The sequence below is a fragment of the Leptopilina heterotoma genome, unplaced genomic scaffold, assembly GCF_015476425.1.
Source record: "Leptopilina heterotoma isolate Lh14 unplaced genomic scaffold, ASM1547642v1 Lhet_275, whole genome shotgun sequence".
NCBI classification, from domain to species: domain Eukaryota; kingdom Metazoa; phylum Arthropoda; class Insecta; order Hymenoptera; family Figitidae; genus Leptopilina; species Leptopilina heterotoma.
Window position 1 is genome coordinate 1,566,151 of NW_025110983.1, and position 27,198 is coordinate 1,593,348.

Genomic DNA, 27,198 nt, shown 5'->3' on the forward strand with positions numbered 1-27,198 from the left:
TTTCAGTTCGTCCTCGTCTCGTACCAGTCAATCGTATTATTTTTTAATTTTTTTTTTTTTTAATTTTTTTTTTTTTTTTAATTTGCAAAAGAATAGCCCACGGTATGAAACCATGAATACAATTCGGTAGAAATACATTTTATCTCAGGACAAATAATAGTCTGCCATCCCCTCTCTTTTTTCCTCTTCCCCCACTTCTTTTTCTTCGAAAGTTACGAGCTATCATTTTTTCCCTAGGGTAAAAAAGTAGAAACGAAATTTTAAGTTTCTTTAAGTGGAATTTTTTTCTGTTAGATAATTTTCGAAAATAAAATAATAATTTCATGAATGTAACATTATTTTACATTTAAACGTTTAAAATTTTACATTTGGAAAATTTTTTTATTTTTTTTATATTTATATAAAAAAAGTTAATTTTTAAAAATTTTTTAATGAATTTTTTTATTTTTCTTTTTTCTAAAGGTACGATTTTTGTTCTCATTTTGACTGGTACGATTTCCGTTTATATTATACGCAAAAGTTTTTCTTAAACGCTAAGTTTTTTGCTTTAATTAACACGATAAAATAATTTTTTTCATATTTTAAACAGTTGACACCGACTAGCTGCTTTCACAAGTTGAATTTGAAATGGATATAGCCGAATTTTAATAGAAATTAATAAAAAAAAAGAAACATTGATTTGTAGTTTTTGCAGTTACTCGTTGTTTATTCCAGGTAAGTGGAGGCAATGTGGCAAAAGAAAAAACAAAAAAGAAAGGAACTTAACTATCTTTAGTTCATTTTTGCCACTTTTTTGACATACACACATTTTGATTATTAATTTTTTATTCATTAAATTTTTTTTTTTTAACAAAATAATGAATCTTTAATAAATGACAAAGCAAGAGAAAAACTTAAAAACAGAAAAATGTAAAATAATAAAACGAGACAAACAGGAAAGAAATTTTTAAAACAGTAAAATGAAAAAATGAAACGAAAAAAAACAAAAAATAAAAAAACAAAAAAATAGAAAAGGAAAAAAAATTCAAACAGACAATAAATATGATTGTAATAAAAATGGTTTATTTAATAATTAATTTATAATAATTACAATTATAATGTTAGAATTTTTTGCTGATTGAGAAATTTAACTATCAAAGCAGTGCTCGAACTACGTTCAAAAATTTTTAAAAATTCTAAAATGAATTTTAGTTAAAATTTTGAATAATAATTGAATATCAAAAGCATAATAGCTTGAATTTTTAGAAATAATTGAATTTATTTTTTGGTTTGTAAAGTTCGTGTTTTTAAATATTTTTAGTGGTTCGAGCCCTGTGAAAGTAATTTTCAAAAATTTACAATTTACAATTGCTCTCGACAATTACAATTATAATTATTACAATAATTATGTAGAATAATATATATATATATAATTAATTAATTTCATAATTACTTTTTCTTTTATAGCATTTTTTTTTTTTTTTTTTTTTTATAATTGTTAAAACAAATTGACACAACACTTTTTGGCTGAAAAAAAATATTTTTCTCCCTCCTCCTTCTCCAAAACCAACCTTAAAAACATAATGAAAAACAAAACCTAAAAGTGCATTTATTTTTTTATTTTTTTTTCTCTTGAACGATTGCTTTTTTTTAAATAATCGTGGCGCTCGTGCGGCTTACAAGGGCTGAAAATCGCATTTAGCATGAGACTCGCAAAATATTTATCTGTCCATTGTGAGTCGTTGAAACAAAAAGTTGTCTTTTTTTCATATTTTTTTTTGAAACCAACTTCTTGATAGATATTTAAAAAAATGAGAATGTAAAAAAGTTTTAATAAATGAAATCAGTCAATAATAATTCTTTATTGAATTAAAGAAAAATAAAAAATTGAACTAAATAAAAAATTTTTTTTTTATAAAAATAAGATTTATTTTATTCAGTTATTTATTAATTTTTTTAAAATTCATTCGTAAATAATAACTATTAAAAATAATTTGATTAAATAATAATGTTATACTTTTTTTTATGGTCGGAAGTGAAAAATCTGTTTCTGTTTTTTTAAAAAAAGCAATAATTTTAATAAAAGTAATAAAAAAAAACTCCATGAGACAACTTTTTGCCAAAATATTTATATTAATTAGCGTGTCTTTCTTCGTAGGAGGGCAGTTTTAGTGACTTGTGCGATATAGGCTACATTGCCTGTACTTACCTTCAATTTTTTTTTCTTTTACTTTTTATATTAATTACTATAATTATAGAAATATGTTATATATATTTTTTCTAATTTTTAAAATTATTTTTTTATTAGAACTTATTCCCCAAAAGATTTTTTACTATTAGTAATTTTTTTTGAACAATTTATATTACAATTTTGAAAATAATTCTTGTTTCTGTTTCGAACTTGGATTAGCGTCATTAAAAAGAGAAATTTTACACCAATGATCAAAATCGAAAAAATATTTAATTTTTAAGAAATAAAGTAAAGATTTTTTTTTATTTTATTTTTTTTTAATAAAACATTTAAGAAAAAATAAATATTTTGAACCAATTAAAATAAGATTTAAACTCCTACTTAAAAAAAGGAATTTTTTCATTCGTTTGTTTAGTTAAAAAAAGTAAGTGAAATTTTTCTTTTTTTAGAATTTAGAAAATTAACTAAAAAAAATCAGAAAACTGAAGACAAAATTCAAAGCAAAAGTAAATGAAAATAAAATAATTCGATAAAGAATAAAAAATTAATAAATTAAATATTAATGACGCTAATTACGGTTCTAATATGTATAACAAATAATTATACTTTCTCCCCGCTTAAGTTCTGCATGGCTCCAGACTTAAAATTATTGAATATTGAAATTCGAATGAATTTTTTTTTTGATGCACGACTTTTGAAAAAGAAATAGTTTTTAATTTTTTTTCAATTACAAGTTATTCTTCTTCTTAATATTATTAGGTCGAGTCGAGTAGAAAATAGAATTTTTGGTATTTCTATAAAGAGAAATAATAATTTTTTTTTTGCATTTATTTGCAAATAAATTGCAACGAATTCGTAGCTTTTTATGCATAAATTGTTCTAGAAGGTCTCGATCACGATGCCAATTTAGATCTAACTGATGGTGATTTGGACGTATTTCGCGATAAGAAAAGCGTCAAGGAGCTTAACAATCAATTTGAAGTTGCAATTGGCGATGGAATGGAATTTACGATTCATGGTAATTTTAATTTAATTGGAAATTAATTTTTTTAGTTTGAAATTTTTCTAAATTAAAATTAAAAAAAAAATTTTTAACCTTTTAAAAAATTTAAAAGATTTAAAATTTTTTTTTGTTTACAATTAATTAATTTTTTAATTTTGTACGTTAGGAGATCTGAAGAATAAAATGAAGAAGGGAAGTCTCTGTTTGAACAACACAAAGGGTCTTGTGAATTCCTTGAATCATCGGGATTTTCGATTAGATCATGACTACATCAATCATAATGAGGATGATACCATCAGGTATTTATTATCATTTTTCATAAACCTAAAATTTTGTTTTAATTGTTTTTTCCTATATTTATTATATTTTTTATTTTTTATTATCTTTTTAACGTTAAAAAAAGCTAAAATTGCTCATCTCTTTGATTTAAACCGAAAAGTTTAAGACAGATTTCTACATTATCGACATATGCAAGAATTTATTTCAGTCACTTTTCTTGAAAATTATAAAAGATATTTTTGAAATTTCGACAGTATTTGTTTACTGCAACTGTAAATTAAGTGCCACAGATATTTCTTTTTAAATTAAATTATAAATTTTTGAAAAATAGAATTACAGATCTGAATTACCGACATCCTGTTCTTTGTCTTTAATGAAGAAATATACGTGGCACATAACATTTTTTTATTGGTAATTAAATATTTTTAGTAGGAAAGTAAGATGCACAAGTATTTTTTTACAAATTGTAGATTTTTTTGTAAGAAATCTGCTTTACCGATAGAGAACTATCGTTCTTTTTTCGCAAAACCATGACATTTTTACTCTTTAGTTCCAGTCGCTTGTTCAACATTTAAACTAAATGCCTAATAATTAAAATTCAAGTACGAAATTTTAAGTTAGGTTTCTACCTTATCGACAGATCTTTTGTCGACCATTTTACTCAAAAATTCTGAATGGTAATTCAAATATTTTTCTGGTATTCGCTTATTTAATAATTAAAGTAGATGCCTCTACTGTCTTTTTTATGCATTTGAGTTCGAAAGTTTGTCAGATTTCTACCTTATCGACAGACGACCTCTTTTGTCGACCTTTTTACTCAAAAACTCTAATCGATAATTCAAATATTTTTCTAGTATTCGGTTATTCAACAACTAAAGTAGATGCCTGCACTGTTCTTTATGCATTTGAATGCAAAAGTTTGTCAGGTTTCGACATTACCGACATTGTTTTGTCCACTTTTTTATCCAAAAATTCTAAGCTTTAAAGGCATTCGTGTAATTTATCTCTAAACTGAACTCATTATCTATTTTAATTCGAACCTAATCATTAAAATTATTCAATGACTAAACTAAATGCCTCTATTATTTTTTCTAGAATAATATTCTTCTATAATTTAAATACAAAATTTAGTCAGATTTCTACCTTACCGACAGCATGGTTTTCCACCTTCTCTCTGGAAAACTACTGGTTGTAATTTCTATACTTTTATGGCGATCGCATATATAATTTACAAATCAAATGCCGCTACTATTCTTCTATAATTTAAATACAAAATTTATTTAGATTTCTACCTTACCGACAGTATGGTTTTCCACCTTCTCTCTGGAAAACTACTGGTTGTAATTTCTATACTTTTATGGTGATCGCATATTTAATTTACAAATAAAATGCCTCTACTATTCTTCTGGAATTTACAAAAATAAGTCAGATTTCTACCTTATCGACAGCTGGTAAATTTTTTCCAGCTTCTCTCTCGAAAAGTTTACGTTATAATTCGAAATTTTTTGTGAAATTTAATCATTTAATTCATAAATGAAGTGCCCATACTATTATTTTATTTTTCTTGAATTAAGAACTTTTAATTAAACAATTTGTTTATAATTTAAACAGCAACAAATCGTACGGGAGTCATCAGAACAGATCGTTTAAAAACGAGAGTCATAAAGGGAGTTTGGATTCGTTGGATGGTGAAGAGAAAAAGGATGTCAGTAAAGAAGATCTTGAGGAAGAAGGTGAGTTTGTTAATTTTCCTCCACTTTCTTTTGATTAATTTAGAAATTTATTTATTTAATAAATTTTCCATTCAGACTTGGACGACGAAGGCGAAGAGGGTGAGGAGGAGGAGGAGGAGGAGGAGGAAGTGCCGAGAATAATACAAGCGAACGAGGAGATAATTGACGATTATCCAGCGGATTGTCTTCCCGAGAAATGGTACAAGAAATTTCCATTTTTGGCCGGTGATGAAGACGCGCCATTTTGGCAAGGTTGGGGCAATTTGAGACTTAAAACCTTCCAGCTCATCGAAAACAAATATTTTGAAACTGCCGTCATTACAATGATCCTGTTAAGTAGTATGGCACTGGTGAGTTTTTAATACAACATCCTAATTATTATTAAGCCGAAAAAAATTTTAGGTTCACCCTGTTTTGAAAAAAGAAAGACGGGGTTAAATGACATGTCATTTTGCCTGAGTAGAATTTTACCATTTTGCCTTCGTTTACTCTTGATAGTTGGAATTCTGTAGCTAATCGCTCTTATCATTGCATTAAGATCCATTAGGATCATTTCATAGATGACAAGTAGAGTATGAATTCCCCTCTAATTGGCTTTTGACCTACAAATGAAAACCATACTGATAAAGACACTGCCTCTGCTTTCTACGATGTAATAAAAAATTATGCTTTAGAAAACAAAATACAAGGAATGACGGTTGATAACGTATCAGCCAACACTTTGTTTATGATGGAACTATCTTTTTGGATTAATTTTTGACAGCGAAAATCAACACTTTAGATGCTACGCGCACATTTTGAACTTGGCTACTGTTATGTCTCAGAGTGAAACTAAACACAACCGAAATTTAAATATTTAAATTGTCTGGCATCGGTAATTCAAACCTGATTTATTCACAAAGTAGAAGGTTCTGATATTAAGGGACAGGCTTTAAGAAAGAGTAATGTTACGAACTTAATGATTATATTCCCTAATGTTTCCCGATTTAATTTTAATTAATAATAATTAAAATAGGGACGAGGTTTGGTAAATAATTAATAAATAACCTTATTTGAACAAATAAGATCAAAATAATGCAAAGATGGAATGAACACGAACTTTCTAATACTGAGTCTAATAGTGGTTATTATTTGTTAATATTTATTATTACAATTTATTATTGTTATTTGTTTATTATTACAATTTATTATTTATAGTTTTTTTTTGTAGTCGGAAGTGGAAAATCTGTAAATTCAGATACCTGGTTAGATAAACCCAGGTTATGTAGGGATGACCGCTCTTGTTCTGGTCGACCCACTAAAAACCACTCCCGTCTTAATTTGGGACACTTTGATCCACCTGCGGCACTACCGTCAGGCTTTAAACTTCACAAGTGGTGGTTCCCTTGTCCTGCTCCTTAACTTGCCATTAATCTGGTCATGCAATGTGTAAGCAAGGACGGGAGGAAAAGCTAAATGTTTTCCTCCCCCCACGCTCACACACTCCTGAGCACTGGATTCTTCCGGTCAACCTCGTCTTCCGTCTCTATCTTTTCCCCATTATTTTAATAATTAAGGATTAAATATGTCTACACGAGTCCAGGTTTTGAACCATGATAGACACCATGTTATCGACGTTGATTTCAAAGCCAACTGCCGCAAACATGGCCCTTCTATCACGGTTCTCCCTATTTTCTTCGCCTATATGGCCATAGCCAAGGCACCTATGACACCTTGTGACCATAACTCTTTTCCTCACTGGACAAGACAAAAAGCCTACCCTTATGTGGCCGAGACGTTCCAGATTCTCTGCATCTTTCTGTGTGGTTGCTACAATAGCGAGCTTTACACCTCGCTTGTTAGGTCCCAGGACAGTTATCCTTCTTCCTACTGGCATTGCCGAAACTCTATCCAGGGCCTCCTGGACATCTGTTGGCTCTGTAAGGCAATCCAGATCGTAGATCACCAAAGTAGTTGTCCGATCCACAATCTGCACCTTACCCATTTCACCAATCACCCTAGTCACCTTATTGGTAAAAGTCTCCTTATCAGAAGAACCTCTAATTTTGATAAAGTGGTCCCCCTTCTTGGTGGGTACAGCTTCCATACAAATTGTATTGCTTTTTTCTGGGTTCACCTCCTTACGAATCTTCCCCAGAACTGCTGCGAACATCGAATATTCAGCCACCTTAACGATCATTGATGACCTCTTTTGTGGCCTTCCTTCTTTCTGTGTTTTGTCTTTCGGCTTTTTTCGAGGTCCTTCATTCTTCGTTTTCTTTGAGTTTTTATTCAACTCAGGACTGTTCCTCTTCCGCTTCTGACCTTCCAAGACGACATTTCTTAACACTACAGCGTTTAAACGGTCGCGTCTAACTCTTCGATCTTGTCTTGATTCCTCTGACCACACTAATTGTTGGTAGAACCTCTCATCTACTTTTTTTCAGCTGCGTGCTTTTCCTTAATCTCCTGTATGAGTGTTGTTATGCTTTTCAGTCCGTCCTTAATCGTCATATTTACATTTTTCTGGACATCACAGGACTTCAGCATCTTACTGGCCTCTCCCTCCATTCTTTGAATGAAAGCTGCTTCCTCCTCGCGCAGCCTTATAGCTTGCTCTCGGTCTTTATTGCAGCAAGCAATGTCATTAGCCGAAGCATTACTGAAGACAGAAATGCAGCTGGCTTGACTTGTAACGCTGCTCGTACTTCCTCGTCTATTTACTTTTTCCAAGACAATTCTTGGTACCACCAATGCGTTGTTGCCCTCCTGCATCCTTGGGTCACTGGCCATCGTCCCCACGCCAGGCGCTTGACGATCGGAACCAGTGAGGGATTTAGCCGAAGCATTACTCCCCAGGTACTCTTCCATGTTTTTACAATCGCTCATACTTGATGTTTGTCCCGTATCGAGAGACTATCGGGCCTTAACAGGGTACTACCATCTGGCCAAGATGGACCCTCGAACCGCCTCCGTTAGTTACATAGACGCTATAGCATTGCCGATGCATTGATGCGACGTCTATGATATCCAAGGACATGTGAACGTTGTTCGTTCGGACGTGGTTATTTTTATTATTTATGGTTACTATTTATAATAATATGTAAATAACAATCTTTGTTACTAACTTTATTATAATTATTATTACTATTATTATTACTATTGCTTCCTCATAAAGGAAGCCTTATAGTGATGTCGATTTCCGAATTTTTTAAAATCAATTATTTTTACAAATTTTCAAGTGTAGTATATATAATTCGTCGAGAGGAACAAATGTCCGGATGTATGTGTGTATGTATGTGTGTGTGTGTGTGTGTGTATGTCACCGATTCTTATTTCTTGTGGACAAATTTTCTCTTACACGTCTTGACGGATTTTGATAAAATTTTGTAGGTGTATTACGGTCACGAATACCAAAAATCAGACAGAAGGATTTTCAAAAATATGTAAAAAAAAAAAAAATTTCAACAATTTTTTAATTTTTGAAAAAATTAATTTTTGGATTTTTTTAAATAACTTTGTTCTATATTAAAATTTGTATTAATTCTTGTCAAAATTGCATTCCTGACATAAAAACGAATCGATTCATGTATATAAAGTATATATTTTATCAAAATTTATAGAATTAATAAATATTTTAATTTTTCACAAAAAATTGAAATTTTGTATTTTTTGAAATTTTATCTTAACACTTTAAAATAATTTTTAAGTAGTAGCACCCTCACCCGAACGCTATCAGACAATCGAAATTTGGTAAAAACGAAAATAAATATTTATTTCTTCCAAATTTAATAATTCTAATCATCTGAAAGTTACCAGAGTTCTAGCAGGGACTGAGCCCTACCCAATCCTAAAGATTAGAGAATTTTATTTCAATTTTTAAGTAGTAGCAGGTCCACCCGTACGCCATCCGACAATAAAAATTTGGTAAAAACGAAAATAAAAATTTATTTCTTCCAAATTTAATAATTCTAATCATCTGAAAGTTACCAGAGTTCTAGCAGGGACTGAGCCCTACTTAATCCTGAAGATTAGAGAATTTTATTTTAATTTTTAAGTAGTAGCACCCTCACCCGAACGCCATCAGACAATAAAAATTTGGTAAAAACGAAAATAAAAATTTATTTCTTCCAAATTTAATAATTCTAATCATCTAAAAATCACCAGAGTTCTAGTAGGGACTGAGCCCTACCCAATCCTAAAGATTAGAGAATTTTATTTTAATTTTTAAGTAGTAGCATGTCCACCCGTACGCCATCAGACAATAAAAATTTGGTAAAAACGAAAATAAAAATTTATTTCTTCCAAATTTAATAATTCTAATCATCTAAAAATCACCAGAGTTCTAGTAGGGACTGAGCCCTACTTAATCCTGAAGATTAGAGAATTTTATTTCAATTTTTAAGTAGTAGCAGGTCCACCCGTACGCCATCCGACAATAAAAATTTGGTAAAAACGAAAATAAAAATTTATTTCTTCCAAATTTAATAATTCTAATCATCTGAAAATCACCAGAGTTCTAGTAGGGACTGAGCCCTACTTAATCCTGAAGATTAGGGAATTTTATTTCAATTTTTAAGTAGTAGCACCCTCACCCGAACGCCATCAGACAATAAAAATTTGGTAAAAACGAAATTAAAAATTTATTTCTTACAAATTTAATAATTCCAATCATCTGAAAATCGACAGAGTTCTAGTAGGGACTGAGCCCTACTTAATCCTGAAGATTAGAGAATTTTATTTCAATTTTTAAGTTGTAGCACCCTCACCCGAACGCCATCAGACAATAAAAATTTGGTAAAAACGAAAATAAAAATTTATTTCTTCCAAATTTAATAATTCTAATCATCTAAAAGTTACCAGAGTTCTAGTAGGGACTTAGCCCTTGACAATCCTAAAGAATAGAAAATTTTATTTCAATTTTTAAGTAGTAGCAGGTCCACCCGTACGCCATCCGACAATAAAAATTTGGTAAAAACGAAAATAAAAATTTATTTCTTCCAAATTTAATAATTCTAATCATCTGAAAGTTACCAGAGTTCTAGTAGGGACTGAGCCCTACCCAATCCTGAAGATTAGAGAATTTTATTTTAATTTTTAAGTAGTAGCAGGTCCACCCGTACGCCATCAGACAATAAAAATTTGGTAAAAACGAAAATAAAAATTTATTTCTTCCAAATTTAATAATTCCAATCATCTGAAAATCGACAGAGTTCTAGTAGGGACTGAGCCCTACTTAATCCTGAAGATTAGAGAATTTTATTTTAATTTTTAAGTAGTAGCAGGTCCACCCGTACGCCATCAGACAATAAAAATTTGGTAAAAACGAAAATAAAAATTTATTTCTTCCAAATTTAATAATTCCAATCATCTGAAAATCGACAGAGTTCTAGTAGGGACTGAGCCCTACCCAATCCTGAAGATTAGAGAATTTTATTTTAATTTTTAAGTAGTAGCAGGTCCACCCGTACGCCATCAGACAATAAAAATTTGGTAAAAACGAAAATAAAAATTTATTTCTTACAAATTTAATAATTCCAATCATCTGAAAGTTACCAGAGTTCTAGTAGGGACTGAGCCCTACCCAATCCTGAAGATTAGAGAATTTTATTTTAATTTTTAAGTAGTAGCAGGTCCACCCGTACGCCATCAGACAATAAAAATTTGGTAAAAACGAAAATAAAAATTTATTTCTTACAAATTTAATAATTCCAATCATCTGAAAATCGACAGAGTTCTAGTAGGGACTGAGCCCTACTTAATCCTGAAGATTAGAGAATTTTATTTTAATTTTTAAGTAGTAGCAGGTCCACCCGTACGCCATCAGACAATAAAAATTTGGTAAAAACGAAAATAAAAATTTATTTCTTCCAAATTTAATAATTCCAATCATCTGAAAATCGACAGAGTTCTAGTAGGGACTGAGCCCTACTTAATCCTGAAGATTAGAGAATTTTATTTCAATTTTTAAGTAGTAGCACCCTCACCCGAACGCCATCAGACAATAAAAATTTGGTAAAAACGAAAATAAAAATTTATTTCTTCCAAATTTAATAATTCTAATCATCTGAAAGTTACCAGAGTTCTAGTAGGGACTGAGCCCTACCCAATCCTGAAGATTAGAGAATTTTATTTTAATTTTTAAGTAGTAGCAGGTCCACCCGTACGCCATCAGACAATAAAAATTTGGTAAAAACGAAAATAAAAATTTATTTCTTACAAATTTAATAATTCCAATCATCTGAAAATCGACAGAGTTCTAGTAGGGACTGAGCCCTACTTAATCCTGAAGAATAGAGAATTTTATTTCAATTTTTAAGTTGTAGCACCCTCACCCGAACGCCATCAGACAATAAAAATTTGGTAAAAACGAAAATAAACATTTATTTCTTCCAAATTTAATAATTCTAATCATCTGAAAGTTACCAGAGTTCTAGCAGGGACTGAGCCCTACCCAATCCTAAAGATTAGAGAATTTTATTTCAATTTTTAAGTAGTAGCAGGTCCACCCGTACGCCATCCGACAATAAAAATTTGGTAAAAACGAAAATAAAAATTTATTTCTTCCAAATTTAATAATTCTAATCATCTGAAAGTTACCAGAGTTCTAGCAGGGACTGAGCCCTACTTAATCCTGAAGATTAGAGAATTTTATTTTAATTTTTAAGTAGTAGCACCCTCACCCGAACGCCATCAGACAATAAAAATTTGGTAAAAACGAAAATAAAAATTTATTTCTTCCAAATTTAATAATTCTAATCATCTAAAAATCACCAGAGTTCTAGTAGGGACTGAGCCCTACCCAATCCTAAAGATTAGAGAATTTTATTTTAATTTTTAAGTAGTAGCATGTCCACCCGTACGCCATCAGACAATAAAAATTTGGTAAAAACGAAAATAAAAATTTATTTCTTCCAAATTTAATAATTCTAATCATCTAAAAATCACCAGAGTTCTAGTAGGGACTGAGCCCTACTTAATCCTGAAGATTAGAGAATTTTATTTCAATTTTTAAGTAGTAGCAGGTCCACCCGTACGCCATCCGACAATAAAAATTTGGTAAAAACGAAAATAAAAATTTATTTCTTCCAAATTTAATAATTCTAATCATCTGAAAATCACCAGAGTTCTAGTAGGGACTGAGCCCTACTTAATCCTGAAGATTAGGGAATTTTATTTCAATTTTTAAGTAGTAGCACCCTCACCCGAACGCCATCAGACAATAAAAATTTGGTAAAAACGAAATTAAAAATTTATTTCTTACAAATTTAATAATTCCAATCATCTGAAAATCGACAGAGTTCTAGTAGGGACTGAGCCCTACTTAATCCTGAAGATTAGAGAATTTTATTTCAATTTTTAAGTTGTAGCACCCTCACCCGAACGCCATCAGACAATAAAAATTTGGTAAAAACGAAAATAAAAATTTATTTCTTCCAAATTTAATAATTCTAATCATCTAAAAGTTACCAGAGTTCTAGTAGGGACTTAGCCCTTGACAATCCTAAAGAATAGAAAATTTTATTTCAATTTTTAAGTAGTAGCAGGTCCACCCGTACGCCATCCGACAATAAAAATTTGGTAAAAACGAAAATAAAAATTTATTTCTTCCAAATTTAATAATTCTAATCATCTGAAAGTTACCAGAGTTCTAGTAGGGACTGAGCCCTACCCAATCCTGAAGATTAGAGAATTTTATTTTAATTTTTAAGTAGTAGCAGGTCCACCCGTACGCCATCAGACAATAAAAATTTGGTAAAAACGAAAATAAAAATTTATTTCTTCCAAATTTAATAATTCCAATCATCTGAAAATCGACAGAGTTCTAGTAGGGACTGAGCCCTACTTAATCCTGAAGATTAGAGAATTTTATTTTAATTTTTAAGTAGTAGCAGGTCCACCCGTACGCCATCAGACAATAAAAATTTGGTAAAAACGAAAATAAAAATTTATTTCTTCCAAATTTAATAATTCCAATCATCTGAAAATCGACAGAGTTCTAGTAGGGACTGAGCCCTACCCAATCCTGAAGATTAGAGAATTTTATTTTAATTTTTAAGTAGTAGCAGGTCCACCCGTACGCCATCAGACAATAAAAATTTGGTAAAAACGAAAATAAAAATTTATTTCTTACAAATTTAATAATTCCAATCATCTGAAAGTTACCAGAGTTCTAGTAGGGACTGAGCCCTACCCAATCCTGAAGATTAGAGAATTTTATTTTAATTTTTAAGTAGTAGCAGGTCCACCCGTACGCCATCAGACAATAAAAATTTGGTAAAAACGAAAATAAAAATTTATTTCTTACAAATTTAATAATTCCAATCATCTGAAAATCGACAGAGTTCTAGTAGGGACTGAGCCCTACTTAATCCTGAAGATTAGAGAATTTTATTTTAATTTTTAAGTAGTAGCAGGTCCACCCGTACGCCATCAGACAATAAAAATTTGGTAAAAACGAAAATAAAAATTTATTTCTTCCAAATTTAATAATTCCAATCATCTGAAAATCGACAGAGTTCTAGTAGGGACTGAGCCCTACTTAATCCTGAAGATTAGAGAATTTTATTTCAATTTTTAAGTAGTAGCACCCTCACCCGAACGCCATCAGACAATAAAAATTTGGTAAAAACGAAAATAAAAATTTATTTCTTCCAAATTTAATAATTCTAATCATCTGAAAGTTACCAGAGTTCTAGTAGGGACTGAGCCCTACCCAATCCTGAAGATTAGAGAATTTTATTTTAATTTTTAAGTAGTAGCAGGTCCACCCGTACGCCATCAGACAATAAAAATTTGGTAAAAACGAAAATAAAAATTTATTTCTTACAAATTTAATAATTCCAATCATCTGAAAATCGACAGAGTTCTAGTAGGGACTGAGCCCTACTTAATCCTGAAGAATAGAGAATTTTATTTCAATTTTTAAGTTGTAGCACCCTCACCCGAACGCCATCAGACAATAAAAATTTGGTAAAAACGAAAATAAACATTTATTTCTTCCAAATTTAATAATTCTAATCATCTGAAAGTTACCAGAGTTCTAGTAGGGACTGAGCCCTACCCAATCCTGAAGATTAGAGAATTTTATTTTAATTTTTAAGTAGTAGCAGGTCCACCCGTACGCCATCAGACAATAAAAATTTGGTAAAAACGAAAATAAAAATTTATTTCTTACAAATTTAATAATTCCAATCATCTGAAAATCGACAGAGTTCTAGTAGGAACTGAGCCCTACTTAATCCTGAAGATTAGAGAATTTTATTTCAATTTTTAAGTAGTAGCACCCTCACCCGAACGCCATCAGACAATAAAAATTTGGTGAAAACGAAAATAAAAATTTATTTCTTCCAAATTTAATAATTCTTATCATCTGAAAGTTACCAGAGTTCTAGTAGGGACTGAGTCCTATACACAATCTTGAAGAATATAGAGAATTTTTAATGTAATAGCAGATCCACATTTTTGAAAAAAATTAAGTTTTGTATTTTTTGAAATAACATTTGTCTATAGTAAAATTTTCATTAATTCTCGTCAAAATTGCATTCCTGACATATGTAATAACGAATTGATTCTATAAAGTGTATACTTTATCAATATTTATAGAATTAGTAAATATTTTAATTTTTCACAAATAATTTAAATTTTCAATTTTTTGAAATTTCATCTTAACACCTTTAAATAATTATTCTAAAATAAAAAAATTATACAATTGGTATATATTATATTGAGGAAGCTAAATGATCATGAAATGAACAACTTGTTATTAATTATTATTCTACATATTATTATTATTGAAAATAGGTTATGGTGACGTAACAGTAACGTTAAATTGAAGTTAAATTGTTAAAGTTATTATTTAAATCCTTTACAATTAAAATCAGAGAGAAAGATTAGATACATATGTCGTCAGGGATTAGAACTTTGTGGTATCAATCGAGAATTTAAATGGGGACAAAATTTAAGAGTATCAGTATCTTAGCTATTAAAATTATTCCTGTTGAGTCGTAGACCCAACAAATGATGCATCCTTCAAGTGTGAGGTCGAAGAAATGACGTTGTCTAGCGGAAACGGAATATGCAATAGATTTCTCTCGAATTGTTTTCGGGTCAGCCGAAGTGAAAGGTTTGGAGTCCAGGTGTCGAATTATTGATTTGACGTTGAAGTCGAAATAATGCAGTCCTTAGATAAATAGAAATTTGCCTCGCAGTAGAAATTATCTCCTTGAACGAACTTGACTAAGACGAGACTTGAAGAATGCACTTGGTACTTGAAGAGATTTTCGGAACTGGAGTCGAAGATTAAACTCGATGACAATACACAACTTGTTAACTTGATCGCGATTTCTGGACTGACACGAAGAAGACTTCAAGTTGATTAGATGGTGACTTGTGTCTTGTTAAGTTGAATGCGTTTCCTGGACTGATACGAAGAAGACACTTGGGGGTAGTAGACTACTTAACTTGGTGGCGATTCCTGGACTGGCGAATTTGGCGAGGGTGGCATCTTTTATACAGTGGCTTCCAATGGAAAAAAATGATGATGCCACCCACTTTTATTATCTTTGGGTCAGTTTTATTCTATTCATTAATTTAGGCGCGCGTGTTTGGTCCCTAACTCCAGGAGTTAACTGTCGCGAAGAAGCAAATTACATTGGAACACATCAGTTTTAATACCTGAAATTGAGGTTTGGGTGTGACAGAATTTAGTGGAGGTTAAGGGATTGGGAGATATATTCTCATATTGGCCAATAATTATTATAACTTGGAATAACTTTAATGTCATTGCACTCTCTTATTATGCGAAAATATTTAGCTCGTTACATTGGTTGCAACATGTAAATTTGCAACAATAATATTAATAATAATTAAATATTATACATGAAAAATGTATCTAATTTTGCCTTATTAAGTGTATTTTCTTTTTTGCTTTCAAGGCTCTGGAGGACGTACACCTTCAGTCGAGGCCAATTCTTCAAGATATTCTTTATTACATGGACAGGATTTTCACAGTGATATTCTTCTTGGAGATGTTGATTAAATGGTTGGCCCTTGGTTTTCAGAAATATTTCACAAACGCCTGGTGTTGGTTGGACTTCATAATCGTCATGGTAAGTCATTTTTGTTTTTAAAAAAAGAATTCGAATATTAATTTTTAATTCACTTATTAAAAAAATAAGTAAAATTTTGTTCTTAATTAAATGAGTTGAGAAATTTAATTCAGAGGATCAAAAAGGAAGGTAGTAAATATAGTTGTATAAATTAAATTGTATTTTTTTTTCTTTTTGGGATGATGATGTAACGTTAGTTTTTCGATAATTTCAAAATTTTGCTATCAAATGAAAACTAAATTGTAAAAAGAAATTTCGATTCGTATTATCATTGGTAAACTAATTCTTTCGAAAAAAAACTCCTAACGTATAATAAACGATTTAAATCCTAAAAGGAAAATTATTTCTTAGAAATAATAGTATCTCTTTATCGTACAACAGTTACAAATTAAGCGTTAAGATGCAGTACTGGTGGTTTAGGAGTCTGCAGCCGATTTTTTTTTTAACTAAATGTCTATTTTTTTTACTTAAAAAATTTGATGAATCATTGAAATTTAATGACAGTTTTGATGATAATGATAATAGCTTTCGCTGATCAATCTGGGTGCAATATGGGCCGGTGCAGCTGACATTCCAGCCTTTCGTTCAATGAGAACTTTGAGGGCCTTGAGGCCCCTAAGAGCAGTTTCTCGCTGGGAAGGGATGAGAGTAAGTCAACGGTCCAGAGGATTCAAAAAAAATACAGTCTTGTCTCAATTGGCAGAAAGAAAACAAATTTTTCTTAATCAGCCTTTTTTTTCGTCCCTAATTCTCTTCACAACTAATTTGAAAAAAAATTTAATCTTGTAGTGACTTTAATTAGTGACGAAAAAACTTAACTGTAAGCTACAGCTTTCTCTTGGTAATATTTAAGTAAATAATAATGAAAAATAAGAAAATAAAATTTTGAAAAGAACGCTGATGCTTCCATGTGGCGTTGTCTACAGTTTTCTATTATTTTTTTCTCTTCCTTTCTTTTTTGCTTTATTCTTATAATGTGCAGAGGTTCACTTTGGCGTCCAAAAACTACTTGATGTCTGCACTGATACTGGAGTTCTTGTTGTATTTTTGCTATATATTGTCTGTTTGAACAAAAAAAAAATTACAAATATTTTGTTTTTCTTTGAGAAATTTTTTTTTTTGTTAATTATGGTAATTATTATATTTGTGTATTTGTTGTGTTTTTTATACGAGTAAGGTATGCTTTTGTTTGTTGGAAAAATAATCCTCAAGTGTTACTGTTATTTTCGCGACGTTTTCGTATTTATATGAATAGATTTTAATATATTGTGTATTTTCTCTTTTTTTTCGTTTTATATATTTTAGCTACTTGTTCACAATAATTGACTGAAATTTTTTATAAAAAATGTTTTTAATGGACTTTGGAAATTTTAAATATTAATGATACAAAAAAATGTAATAAAATTCATTGTCAAAGAATTCAATTATTAACATATATAATAGAATTTTTCATAGAATTTCAATTATTTTTAATACAATTTTAAAATTTCAATTTTAAAATTTAAAGTCTTTAATTATTTTTACAATTGTAACTAAATTCTTCGACAAAAAATATAATTATTTTCAAAAATTTTATTAAAATTCTTCAAGAGAAATCAATTATTAATTATCAAATTATTCAATTAAACTTTTAAAAAAATTAATTCTTCAAAATTGTTAGTTAAAAGTTTGAAAAATTCAAATTTTCAAAGATTTTAATTTGAAACCTGTTCAAAACTCTATTATTTATAAAAATTCACGCAAAATTTAATATTTAATTATAATCTAAAATTTTAACTAAAAATCTTTAATTTTAACTAAAAATTTCATTTTTAAATTAATTTTTTTTAGAAAATTCCACGAGAAATCAATTATTTAAATATAAAAATAAATAATTTAATGAATAATTGAATGTTTCTTAAAATAATTGAATTATTTTGACAAAGTTTAATAAAGTTTTTAAAAATAATTACATTCTTCGAGAAATTCAATTTGAATTGTATTAAAAAAAATTCAAATTCTACCATGAGTTTTATTATTTATGAAAATAATTGAATATTTTATAAAAATTTTTATTATTTATGAAAATAATTGAATTATTGCGAAGAAATGTATTTATTAAAATTTGTTAATAGTTGTTTTTCTGTGAAATTTTTATTATTTATGGAAATAATTAAATGTTTTGTTTAGAATCTTATCAACATTTATTTTAAAAAAATTGAATTATTTTGAAAAAGTTTATTAAATTCATTGCAAATCACTAAACTGAAGAAATTTTTTGAAAATAATTGATTTTCAGAGAAGAATTTTATTATATTTATAAAAATAATTAAAATTTTGACGAGAATTTTTTTTTAAATTTTTGAACATAATTTGAATTTCTGCAAAGAATTTTATTACTATTGAGAAAATAATTGAATTTATGCAATCAATTTTTAACTTTTCCAAAATTATTACGAAAAAATTTCAGAAGAATTTGAATTATTAAAATTTTTCAAAAATCATAATTTCTCTAAAATTTTTCATTAAATTCATTCAAAATTGAAATTTTACAAAATTTTAAATTAAAACCTTGTGATATGTTCATTTATTTATAAAAATTGTAAACTTTTTAAATTCATTTTTTTTTTTTTTTTTTTTTTTTAAATTTAAAATTTAGTTAATTTTGAAATATTTAAGTAAATTTATTCATTAATGAAAATAATTAAATAATGAAATTAAAATAATTGAAAAAAAATAGAAAGTGAATAGAAAATTAAGTAAAACAAATTTTTTCATGCACTTATTTCAGTCAATTTTTTGCCGGGCAAAGTAACAAAGAATAATTTACTCTGTTTCAGGAGGATGCTGATTATGTTGTGTGTGCGTGTGTGTTGAGAAATTTAAATTTTTGAAAATAAAATAAATCTAGTAATGCCACACTATTTTTTCAATCTATAAGTAAAAACCTATTTAAACTCACAAAAATATCTCAAAAATAATTAATTTCGCGTGTTTTGACTGTTTTTTTCATGCTGATTGTTGTATCTACTGTACTTATTTTCTATATATATATTTCTACTGTACTATAACTCTCTGTATACTATGTATTAATTGTCTGTTGTCTACTTTTTATAGTAATTAATATTAATATTCTACTAAACGATTGTTTTTTATAAGCAAAAAAAAAACAATTCTTTTCCAAAACAGGACACGAGACTTAAAAAACGACTGAAAAAAGTGTTCTAATCGACTGTAAGCTCTGAGAAGACTGAAAGTTCAGAGTAAATGAAAAAAAAAATTTTTTTCGCAACGTAATTTTTATCACTAGTAATATAGTAACTAGTACTTACTATATTAGTATTTTGAAGTTCTATTTTGCTGAAATTGAAGTGAAAATAAAATTACTATGGTAACCGTAACAGTAGCAACGGTTGCTATGGTAACGGTTGCCATGGCAACCGTTGCTACGGTTACGGTTACCATAGCAACCGTTGCTACTGTTACGGTTACCATAGCAACCAAGGCTATGAAACCGTTTCCATGACAACAGTCCCTAGGCTTACAATTACTAAAAAAAATTCTACCATAATCCTTGTTTAAAAAAAAAAAAAAAAAAAAAAAAAATCCCTGTTCTTTCAGTTGGACTCGGAGCTTAAGTTGATCTCTCTATTGAAGGCGCCAGCAGCTCATAATTTTTACTCTCCCTATCTACTTACTAATTGAGAGGGAATGTCTTGTTACCAAAAAAAAAAAAAAAAAAATTCCGTAGCTTTATTGTCTTTTTTGCTATGACTCGCTCTCGTTTCTCGCTCGCAGGTGTCTCTCATTAACTTCGTAGCATCGCTTGTTGGCGCGGGCGGAATCCAAGCCTTCAAAACAATGCGGACCCTAAGGGCCCTAAGGCCTCTAAGGGCGATGTCTAGAATGCAAGGGATGCGGGTATGTAGCCCACCGTCTCAGCTGACCTCATTATTTCTACATTTTTATCGATCAAAAAAAAAAATATTTATCGTCTCCTTTTTAACATTCGACTCGAAACACTTTTCCATACATAATTTTTTTTTACTATACAAAGTACATATATATTTATATAGTATTCCAATATCGCCATATTTTTTTTTTATTCACTCGACGCCATTATCGTTTTGTAGTGATTGCTATTCTTTAGATTTTGTAGTTGAAAAATTAAAAACACGGCTACATATTATGACATTCTCAAAATGTATATTTTCAACAAATTCCTTTTTAGACACAATTAGTGTTCACGATGTTTAGATAATGGCTTTCTTTGGATTACAATAGTAAAGCTAATTATTGTTTAATAAATATTTTTCTATTAATTATTGAATTAGAATATTTTTTTTTAATTATTCAATTAGAATATTTTTTTAATTATTAAAAGTATTAATTCTTTTTTTTCAATTATTAAAGATATTATAATTCCAGGACTCGAACCAGTGAAAATATATTTAAAAATACGGACTTTCGCGAACGAAAAATTAAAAATCAATTTTTATTAGAAATTGAATTGAATTTAAAATAATTGAAACTCTGCAATGAGTTTTTTTTATTCATATTTATGAAAATAATTTAATTTATGAATAGAATTTTGTTATTTACGAAAATAATTTAATTTATAAATAGAATGTTATCATTTATGAAAATAATTGAATTCCTGTATAAAATTTTATTATCTATAAAAATAATTGAATTCTTGAAAAGAAATTTATAAAAAATTTCTAAATAATTGAATTGCTATGAAATTTTCAATTAGTTATAGAAATAATTAAATGTTTACGTAGAATTTTCTAGAAATTTTTATTGAAATAATTGAATTCTTTAAGAAAATTTTATTAACATAGTACATATTAAAAATTATTAAATTTTTGTAAATTTTTTGAAAATAATTAAAATTTGTCCAAGAATTTTATTAAAATAATTACTGAATTGTTCTTAAAATTGAATTCTCTTAAAGAAATATATTAACAAAATTTTTAAATAATTGAATTCCTCTGACGAATTTTAATAAAGTTTTTAAGAACAATTATATTTTTCGAGGAATTCAATATTATTATGAAAATAAATGAAACTCTTAAAAAAATTTTTATTATTTATGAAAATAATTGAATTATTGCGAACAAATTTATAAAAAAAATTTATAAATAATTAAAATCCTGTCAAATTTTTATTGTTTATTTTTGAAAATAATTGAAATTTTACCAAGAATTTGATTAATTTGGAAAATAATAGAATTTCAACAACCATTTCCAAGTTCTTCAAAATTCAATTTTTTAAAATGTTTTTAACTAAAATTCTTCTATATAAATTCATTATTTTTAAAAATTAATTAAATTTATATTAAAAAATTTAAATAATTTCAAAAGAATTTGAATTATCAAAATTTTTCAAAAAACTAAGTTGTTTAAAATTTCTAACTAAATTCCTTCAAAATTCAATTATTTTTAATGATTAAATAATTATAATAATTAAATATATATATTAAAAAAATTCAATTAATTTAAAAATAATTATAATTCAAATTTTTCAGAAAAATTAGTTCTACAGAATTTTTAATTAAAAATTATTAAAACATCAGATTTTCAAAGATTTTAATCTCAAACCTTTTTAAAATTCAATTATTTCTAAAAATTCATACTTTTAATATTCAATTATTATTTGAAGTTTTAACTAAAATTTATTTTGAAATCAATTTTTATTAGAAAATTCTACGAGAATTCAATTATTTAAATACAAAACTAAATAATTGAATTCTTTTGACGAATTTTAGTAAAATTTTTTAGAATTGTTTATTTATTTAATAATTAAAAATATTAATTCTTCTTTTAATAATTATTAAAAGTTTTAATTCATTTTTTTAATTAGTATTTCTGTTTTGAGAAAATCGAGAAAAAAACACTGCACGTGTTATGCATAGGCTGCCAATTGAATGCACAGCTTACGATCCATTATTGGGGGTTACTTTTCTATTTAAAAACTTAAGTGGTGACGCGAAAAAATTATTCTTTTTAAATGAAACTATTAATTTTATTTTTTAATTACTTCAGGCTTAGCCAACTAACAATAAAAAAAAACTAATAATAAATCTGTGAAATGTGACAGCATCGAAATACCGAAGAGGAGGAAAAAAAGTGGTGGGGGAAGGTGCTCCGTGATTGGAGCGCGCTCTTTCCGTATGCGTTGCGCGCGCACTTACCGAGAATTGTGCTTCTCGGTAGTTGGGCCAGTGCGACAAGTGGAGGGGAAAGGTGGATCCTGATTGGAGCGCGCTCTTCTCGTAATTAAATTCCCAATTCTGAGGAAACAATTTTTTAATTTCCCGTGTGAAAAATGGAAATGTAAAATGTTAATTATCCACAATAATACAGTGGATAAAAAACAATGAATATTTGTTTCCTTTTTGATTCGAATATTTCGGAAAAAATTTTTCTTTTTAGTACTTTTTTTGAAGGTCGCTGAGACATTGGGTGGTAGAAATTCTAATCATGCCCATACCCTGACACTTTAACCTTTACTTGTAAACCTTTACTATACTTTTTAGATAAAAAATAATTTTCATGATACTATTGCATGATTCAGTGAATTCAACATGACATTCTGTAAGTCTTCGAAAGAGTAGAATTTTTTTTTCCTTTTTTAACGCCTTTTGTGCATGATGTAAAATGTTCTGCTTTTCATGTATCGTGCTAGTTTCATTGTTCGTATGATCAATGTCGTAAAAAAACGTCTATTGCAATAATTTCTTTTTTTTTTGTAAATATCTGATTTTCATAATTAGCTTTTAATTATAAAAACTGCTTTTTTTGGAGAAAAAACAACAGTTACACGAAACAAGAAAAATTTAGTAAGCAAATAGTCTGTTGCTTTTTGAATAGATATAAATTCTTCTATAATTTCTTTAAAGGGATTATTTTAAATATTTATGATAAATTTGTTTTTAAAGGGAATATAAAAGTAGTGTTTTAAATTTTGGTAATTATTTGGTAAACGAATGTTAAAGAAGAATTATCTTATTTTATTATTTAATAATTTAATAATTTAATTATTTAATTATTAAATTAATTAATTAATTAAATTTAATTATTCATGAGCTAGAGAAAAATTAGTTGTTTTTAATTTAGAAATTAATGCTAATTGTTTGTTTTATTGAAACAGGTTGTCGTGAACGCTTTGGTCCAAGCTATTCCATCTATCTTCAATGTACTGCTCGTCTGCCTTATTTTTTGGCTAATCTTTGCCATAATGGGAGTCCAACTGTTTGCCGGAAAATATTTCAAGGTAAATATCAAAATTTTGTTGCACTTTAAAATTTTAAATATTATTAGGGGTGTTTAAATTTTTTTTTTTAGGGTTTGTTAATTGTTCATTAAATTATTATAAAATTAACATTATTATCGATTAAAAATCTGACTTGAGCATCAGTCCCTAAGACTGAGCTAATTATTTCTACTATTGTTGTAAAAAAAAAAAAAAAAAAAAAAAAAAAAAAAAAAATTACAGCAGAAAATTAAATAGAAAAATATTTTCTTTTTGCAGTGTGTCGATGCAAACAAGACAACGCTAAGTCACGAGATCATTCCCGATAAAAATGCCTGCATTGCCGAAAATTACACCTGGGACAATTCGCCCATGAATTTCGATCACGTTGGCAAAGCATACCTGTGCCTCTTTCAAGTAGCGACCTTTAAAGGATGGATACAAATCATGAACGACGCAATTGACTCAAGGGAGGTATGTATCTTTCATTTTTATTTACATCGCAAAAAAATTAAATAAACCAAAATATCAAGGACTGTAGAAAAGTGAAAGAAAAAAAAAAAAAAAAAAAAAAAAAAAAAAAATTAGAAATATTAAAAGAAAATAGAAAAACCGAAGTAGCAGATTGCAAAAAAGGAAAGGAGAAAAGTAGCAAATACATGAAAACAAAATATTTTGATGCGAAGTAAATTCGGTCAACGGCAGGTAAAAAGCATAAAAAAATTTTCTTTAGAAAGAAAAGTGCTTGTCTTTAATAAAAAAAATTTTCAATTCGATGAAAAAAGCCTAAATTTGATAATCGACTCCAAAAATTGTTAATAAAAATTATAAAGAACCGGCGTCGTTTTTCAAGACACAAATTTTTTCTGAATAGGAAATAAATTCTTAAAAAAAGTTTTCTATTTCTGACAATAATTTCTTTTCAAATAACTTAATTCTTGAAGAACTATCATCAAATTATTATTTAGAAACTATTTAATGAATAATTTTACTTAAATATTTTAAAATTAATTGAATTTTAAAAGAGTTGCCTGATTTCATTTTTCATAAATAGATGAACTTTCCGAAAAGTTTTAATTTGAAATTTTATAAAATTTCAATGTTTAATATATTTAATTAGAAAAAAGAACTCAGATTTTTGAAAAATTTTAATAATTCAAATTCTTCTGAAATTAGTTTTTAAACTTTTTAATATATTTTTAATTAATTATCAAAAATAATGGAAGAATTTTGGTTAAAAATAGTAAAAAAAAAATTGAATTTTGAAGGAGTTGGAACTGATTGCAGAAATTCAATTATTTTCAAAAAATTAATAAAATTCTTCGAAAAAATTCAATTTTTATATCCAAAAATTTAAAAGAATTCTTGTCAAAATTTTAATTATCTTTATAAATAATAAAATTTTTCTCTGAAATTCAATTATTTTCAAAAATTTCAATAAAATTCTTGACAAAATTTCAATTATTTTCAAAAAATTTCCTTAATTCACTGATTTTCAATATCTACTAATTTCATAAAATTTTTCAAAAATAATAAAAATTTCCCAGAAATTCAATTAACAAATTTTTCATTTTCTTTGCAATAATTCAATTATTTGCATAAACAATAAAATTTTTTACAACAATTCAATTATTTTCGTACATAATACATTTTTTTTAAGAATTCAATTATTTTCATAAATAATACAATTTTTTTTATGAATTCAATTACTTTCATAAATAACAAAACTCATCACAGAATGTCAATTATGCCTATTTTTAATAAAATTTTAATCGAATTCCTCGAAAAATGTAATTATTCTTAAAAATTTGATTAAAATTCGTCAAAATAATTCAATTATTTAAAAATTACATGAGAAAATTAATTATAACAATTAAATTTTAAGAAATATTCAATTATTCAATACATTACTTATTTTTGTATTTAAATAATAATTTAATTCTCGTAAAATTTTTTAATAAAAATTGACTTAAAAATAAATTTTAGTTTAAATTTTAGATAATCATTGAATATTAAAAGCATTATAGAGTGAATTTTTAAAAGTTGTAATACAGTTTTTCTGAACAATTCAATTTTTCTAAAAAGTTTTTAATAAAATTCTTTTTAAATTTAAATTATTTTCAATAATTTTAATAAAATTCCTCGCAAAAATTCAATTATGTTAATAAAATTTTCAAAATTTCATTCAAAATGTTAATTATCTTTATAAATAATAAAACTCTTTTTAGAAATTCAATTATTTTCAAAAGTTATAATAAAATTCTTGACAAAATTTCAATTATTTTTATATATAATAAAATTCTTTTCCGAAATTTAATTATTTTCAAAAGTTTTAATAACATTCTTGGTAAAATTTCAATTATTTTCAAGAATTTTAATAAAATTCATGTTAAAATTTCAATTGCAACTATTCAATTATTTTCATAAATAATAAAATTCATCACAGGATTTGAATTATTTTTAATACAATTTTATAGGAATTGCTCAAAAAATGTATTTATTCTTAAAAATTTAATTTCAATTCCTCGAAAACAACAATTATTTAAAAAAATGTTTTTTTAAAATTCATTGGAAGAATTCAATTACTTACAACAATATTACAATTTTTCCCAGAAATTCAATTATTTTTAAGTACTTTAATAAAATTGTTCGAAAGAAATCAATTATTTTAAATACAAATTTAATTAAATTATTTTTGAAATAATTCTATTATTCCTTAGATTTTAATAATTCGATTATTTACATAAATAATTCTTTGAAAGAATTCAATTATTAAAGATAAATAACAAAATTATATCCGAAAATTCAATTATTTTCACGGATTTTAATAAAATTCTTTGCAAAATTCAATTATTTTTTTAAATAACAATATTCATCATAAGAATTCAATTATTTTTGAAAGAAATACATTTTTTCCTAAGAATTCATTTATTTTAAAAAATTCTAATAGAATCGTTCGCAAAAATTCAGTTATTTCCATAAATAATAAAATGCTTTTTAGAAATTCAATTATTTTCAAGAAAATAATAAAAATGCTACACAGACATTTAATTATTCTTAAAAATTTTTAAAGATTTCTTTGTAAAATTTAATTATTTTTAAAAACTTTTTGCAATTCAATAATTTTCAATATCTACTATTTTTATAAAATTTCCAAACAGAATTCAATTATTTAAAAAATTTTCGTTAAAATCTTCGTAAGAATTCAATTTTTTTCATTAATAATAAAAATTTCTCAGGAATTCAATTAATTAAATTAGAATTTCCATAAAATTAGTCGAAAAAAATGAATTATTTAAAATTTTGTATAAAATTCTCCGCAAGAATTAAATTATTTTTATAAATTTAATTTTTTTTGATACTTTTTTAAAATTAATTATCGAATGCGAAGTCTGTAATTAGGTCTTATCGAATTTATTTCTCATCAAAATTATACAATCCAGGTAAATTTTCATTTATCCTTAAAAAAAAAAAAAAAAAAAAAAAAAAAGCCCTTTACAAATAATACTATAAGAATTGCAGGCCAAAATTTTGTCTACAGTTAAAAACAATTAATAAATCTATTAATTCATTAACAATATCAAAACGGTCGAGAATTTTATAATTATTCATTAAAAATAACTGTGCGCAAACTAGTTGAAAATTATTGTCCTAAACTAACGCAGAAAAAATCCAAAATAGCCAGAA

The 27,198-nt window shown here is 27.0% G+C and overlaps 1 protein-coding gene across 17 annotated transcripts in view; it reads left to right on the plus strand.

Moving 5' to 3' along the window:
- LOC122504024 (sodium channel protein para) overlaps window positions 1-27,198 on the plus strand; it is a 108,690-nt gene that overhangs the window by 69,656 nt on the left and 11,836 nt on the right. For 7 of the 17 annotated variants that reach the window (XM_043614847.1, XM_043614850.1, XM_043614855.1 and 4 more), the window contains 8 exons: window positions 3,054-3,188; window positions 3,340-3,472; window positions 5,064-5,185; window positions 5,261-5,535; window positions 16,102-16,275; window positions 20,053-20,175; window positions 23,410-23,532; window positions 23,791-23,985. In XM_043614847.1, the coding sequence (XP_043470782.1) occupies window positions 3,054-3,188; window positions 3,340-3,472; window positions 5,064-5,185; window positions 5,261-5,535; window positions 16,102-16,275; window positions 20,053-20,175; window positions 23,410-23,532; window positions 23,791-23,985 (1,280 nt within the window). Of the gene's footprint in view, window positions 1-3,053; window positions 3,189-3,339; window positions 3,473-5,063; window positions 5,186-5,260; window positions 5,536-16,101; window positions 16,276-16,800; window positions 16,924-20,052; window positions 20,176-23,409; window positions 23,533-23,790; window positions 23,986-27,198 lie in introns of all 17 variants that reach the window. The other 10 variants (XM_043614848.1, XM_043614864.1, XM_043614861.1 and 7 more) reach the window with 2 other exon arrangements.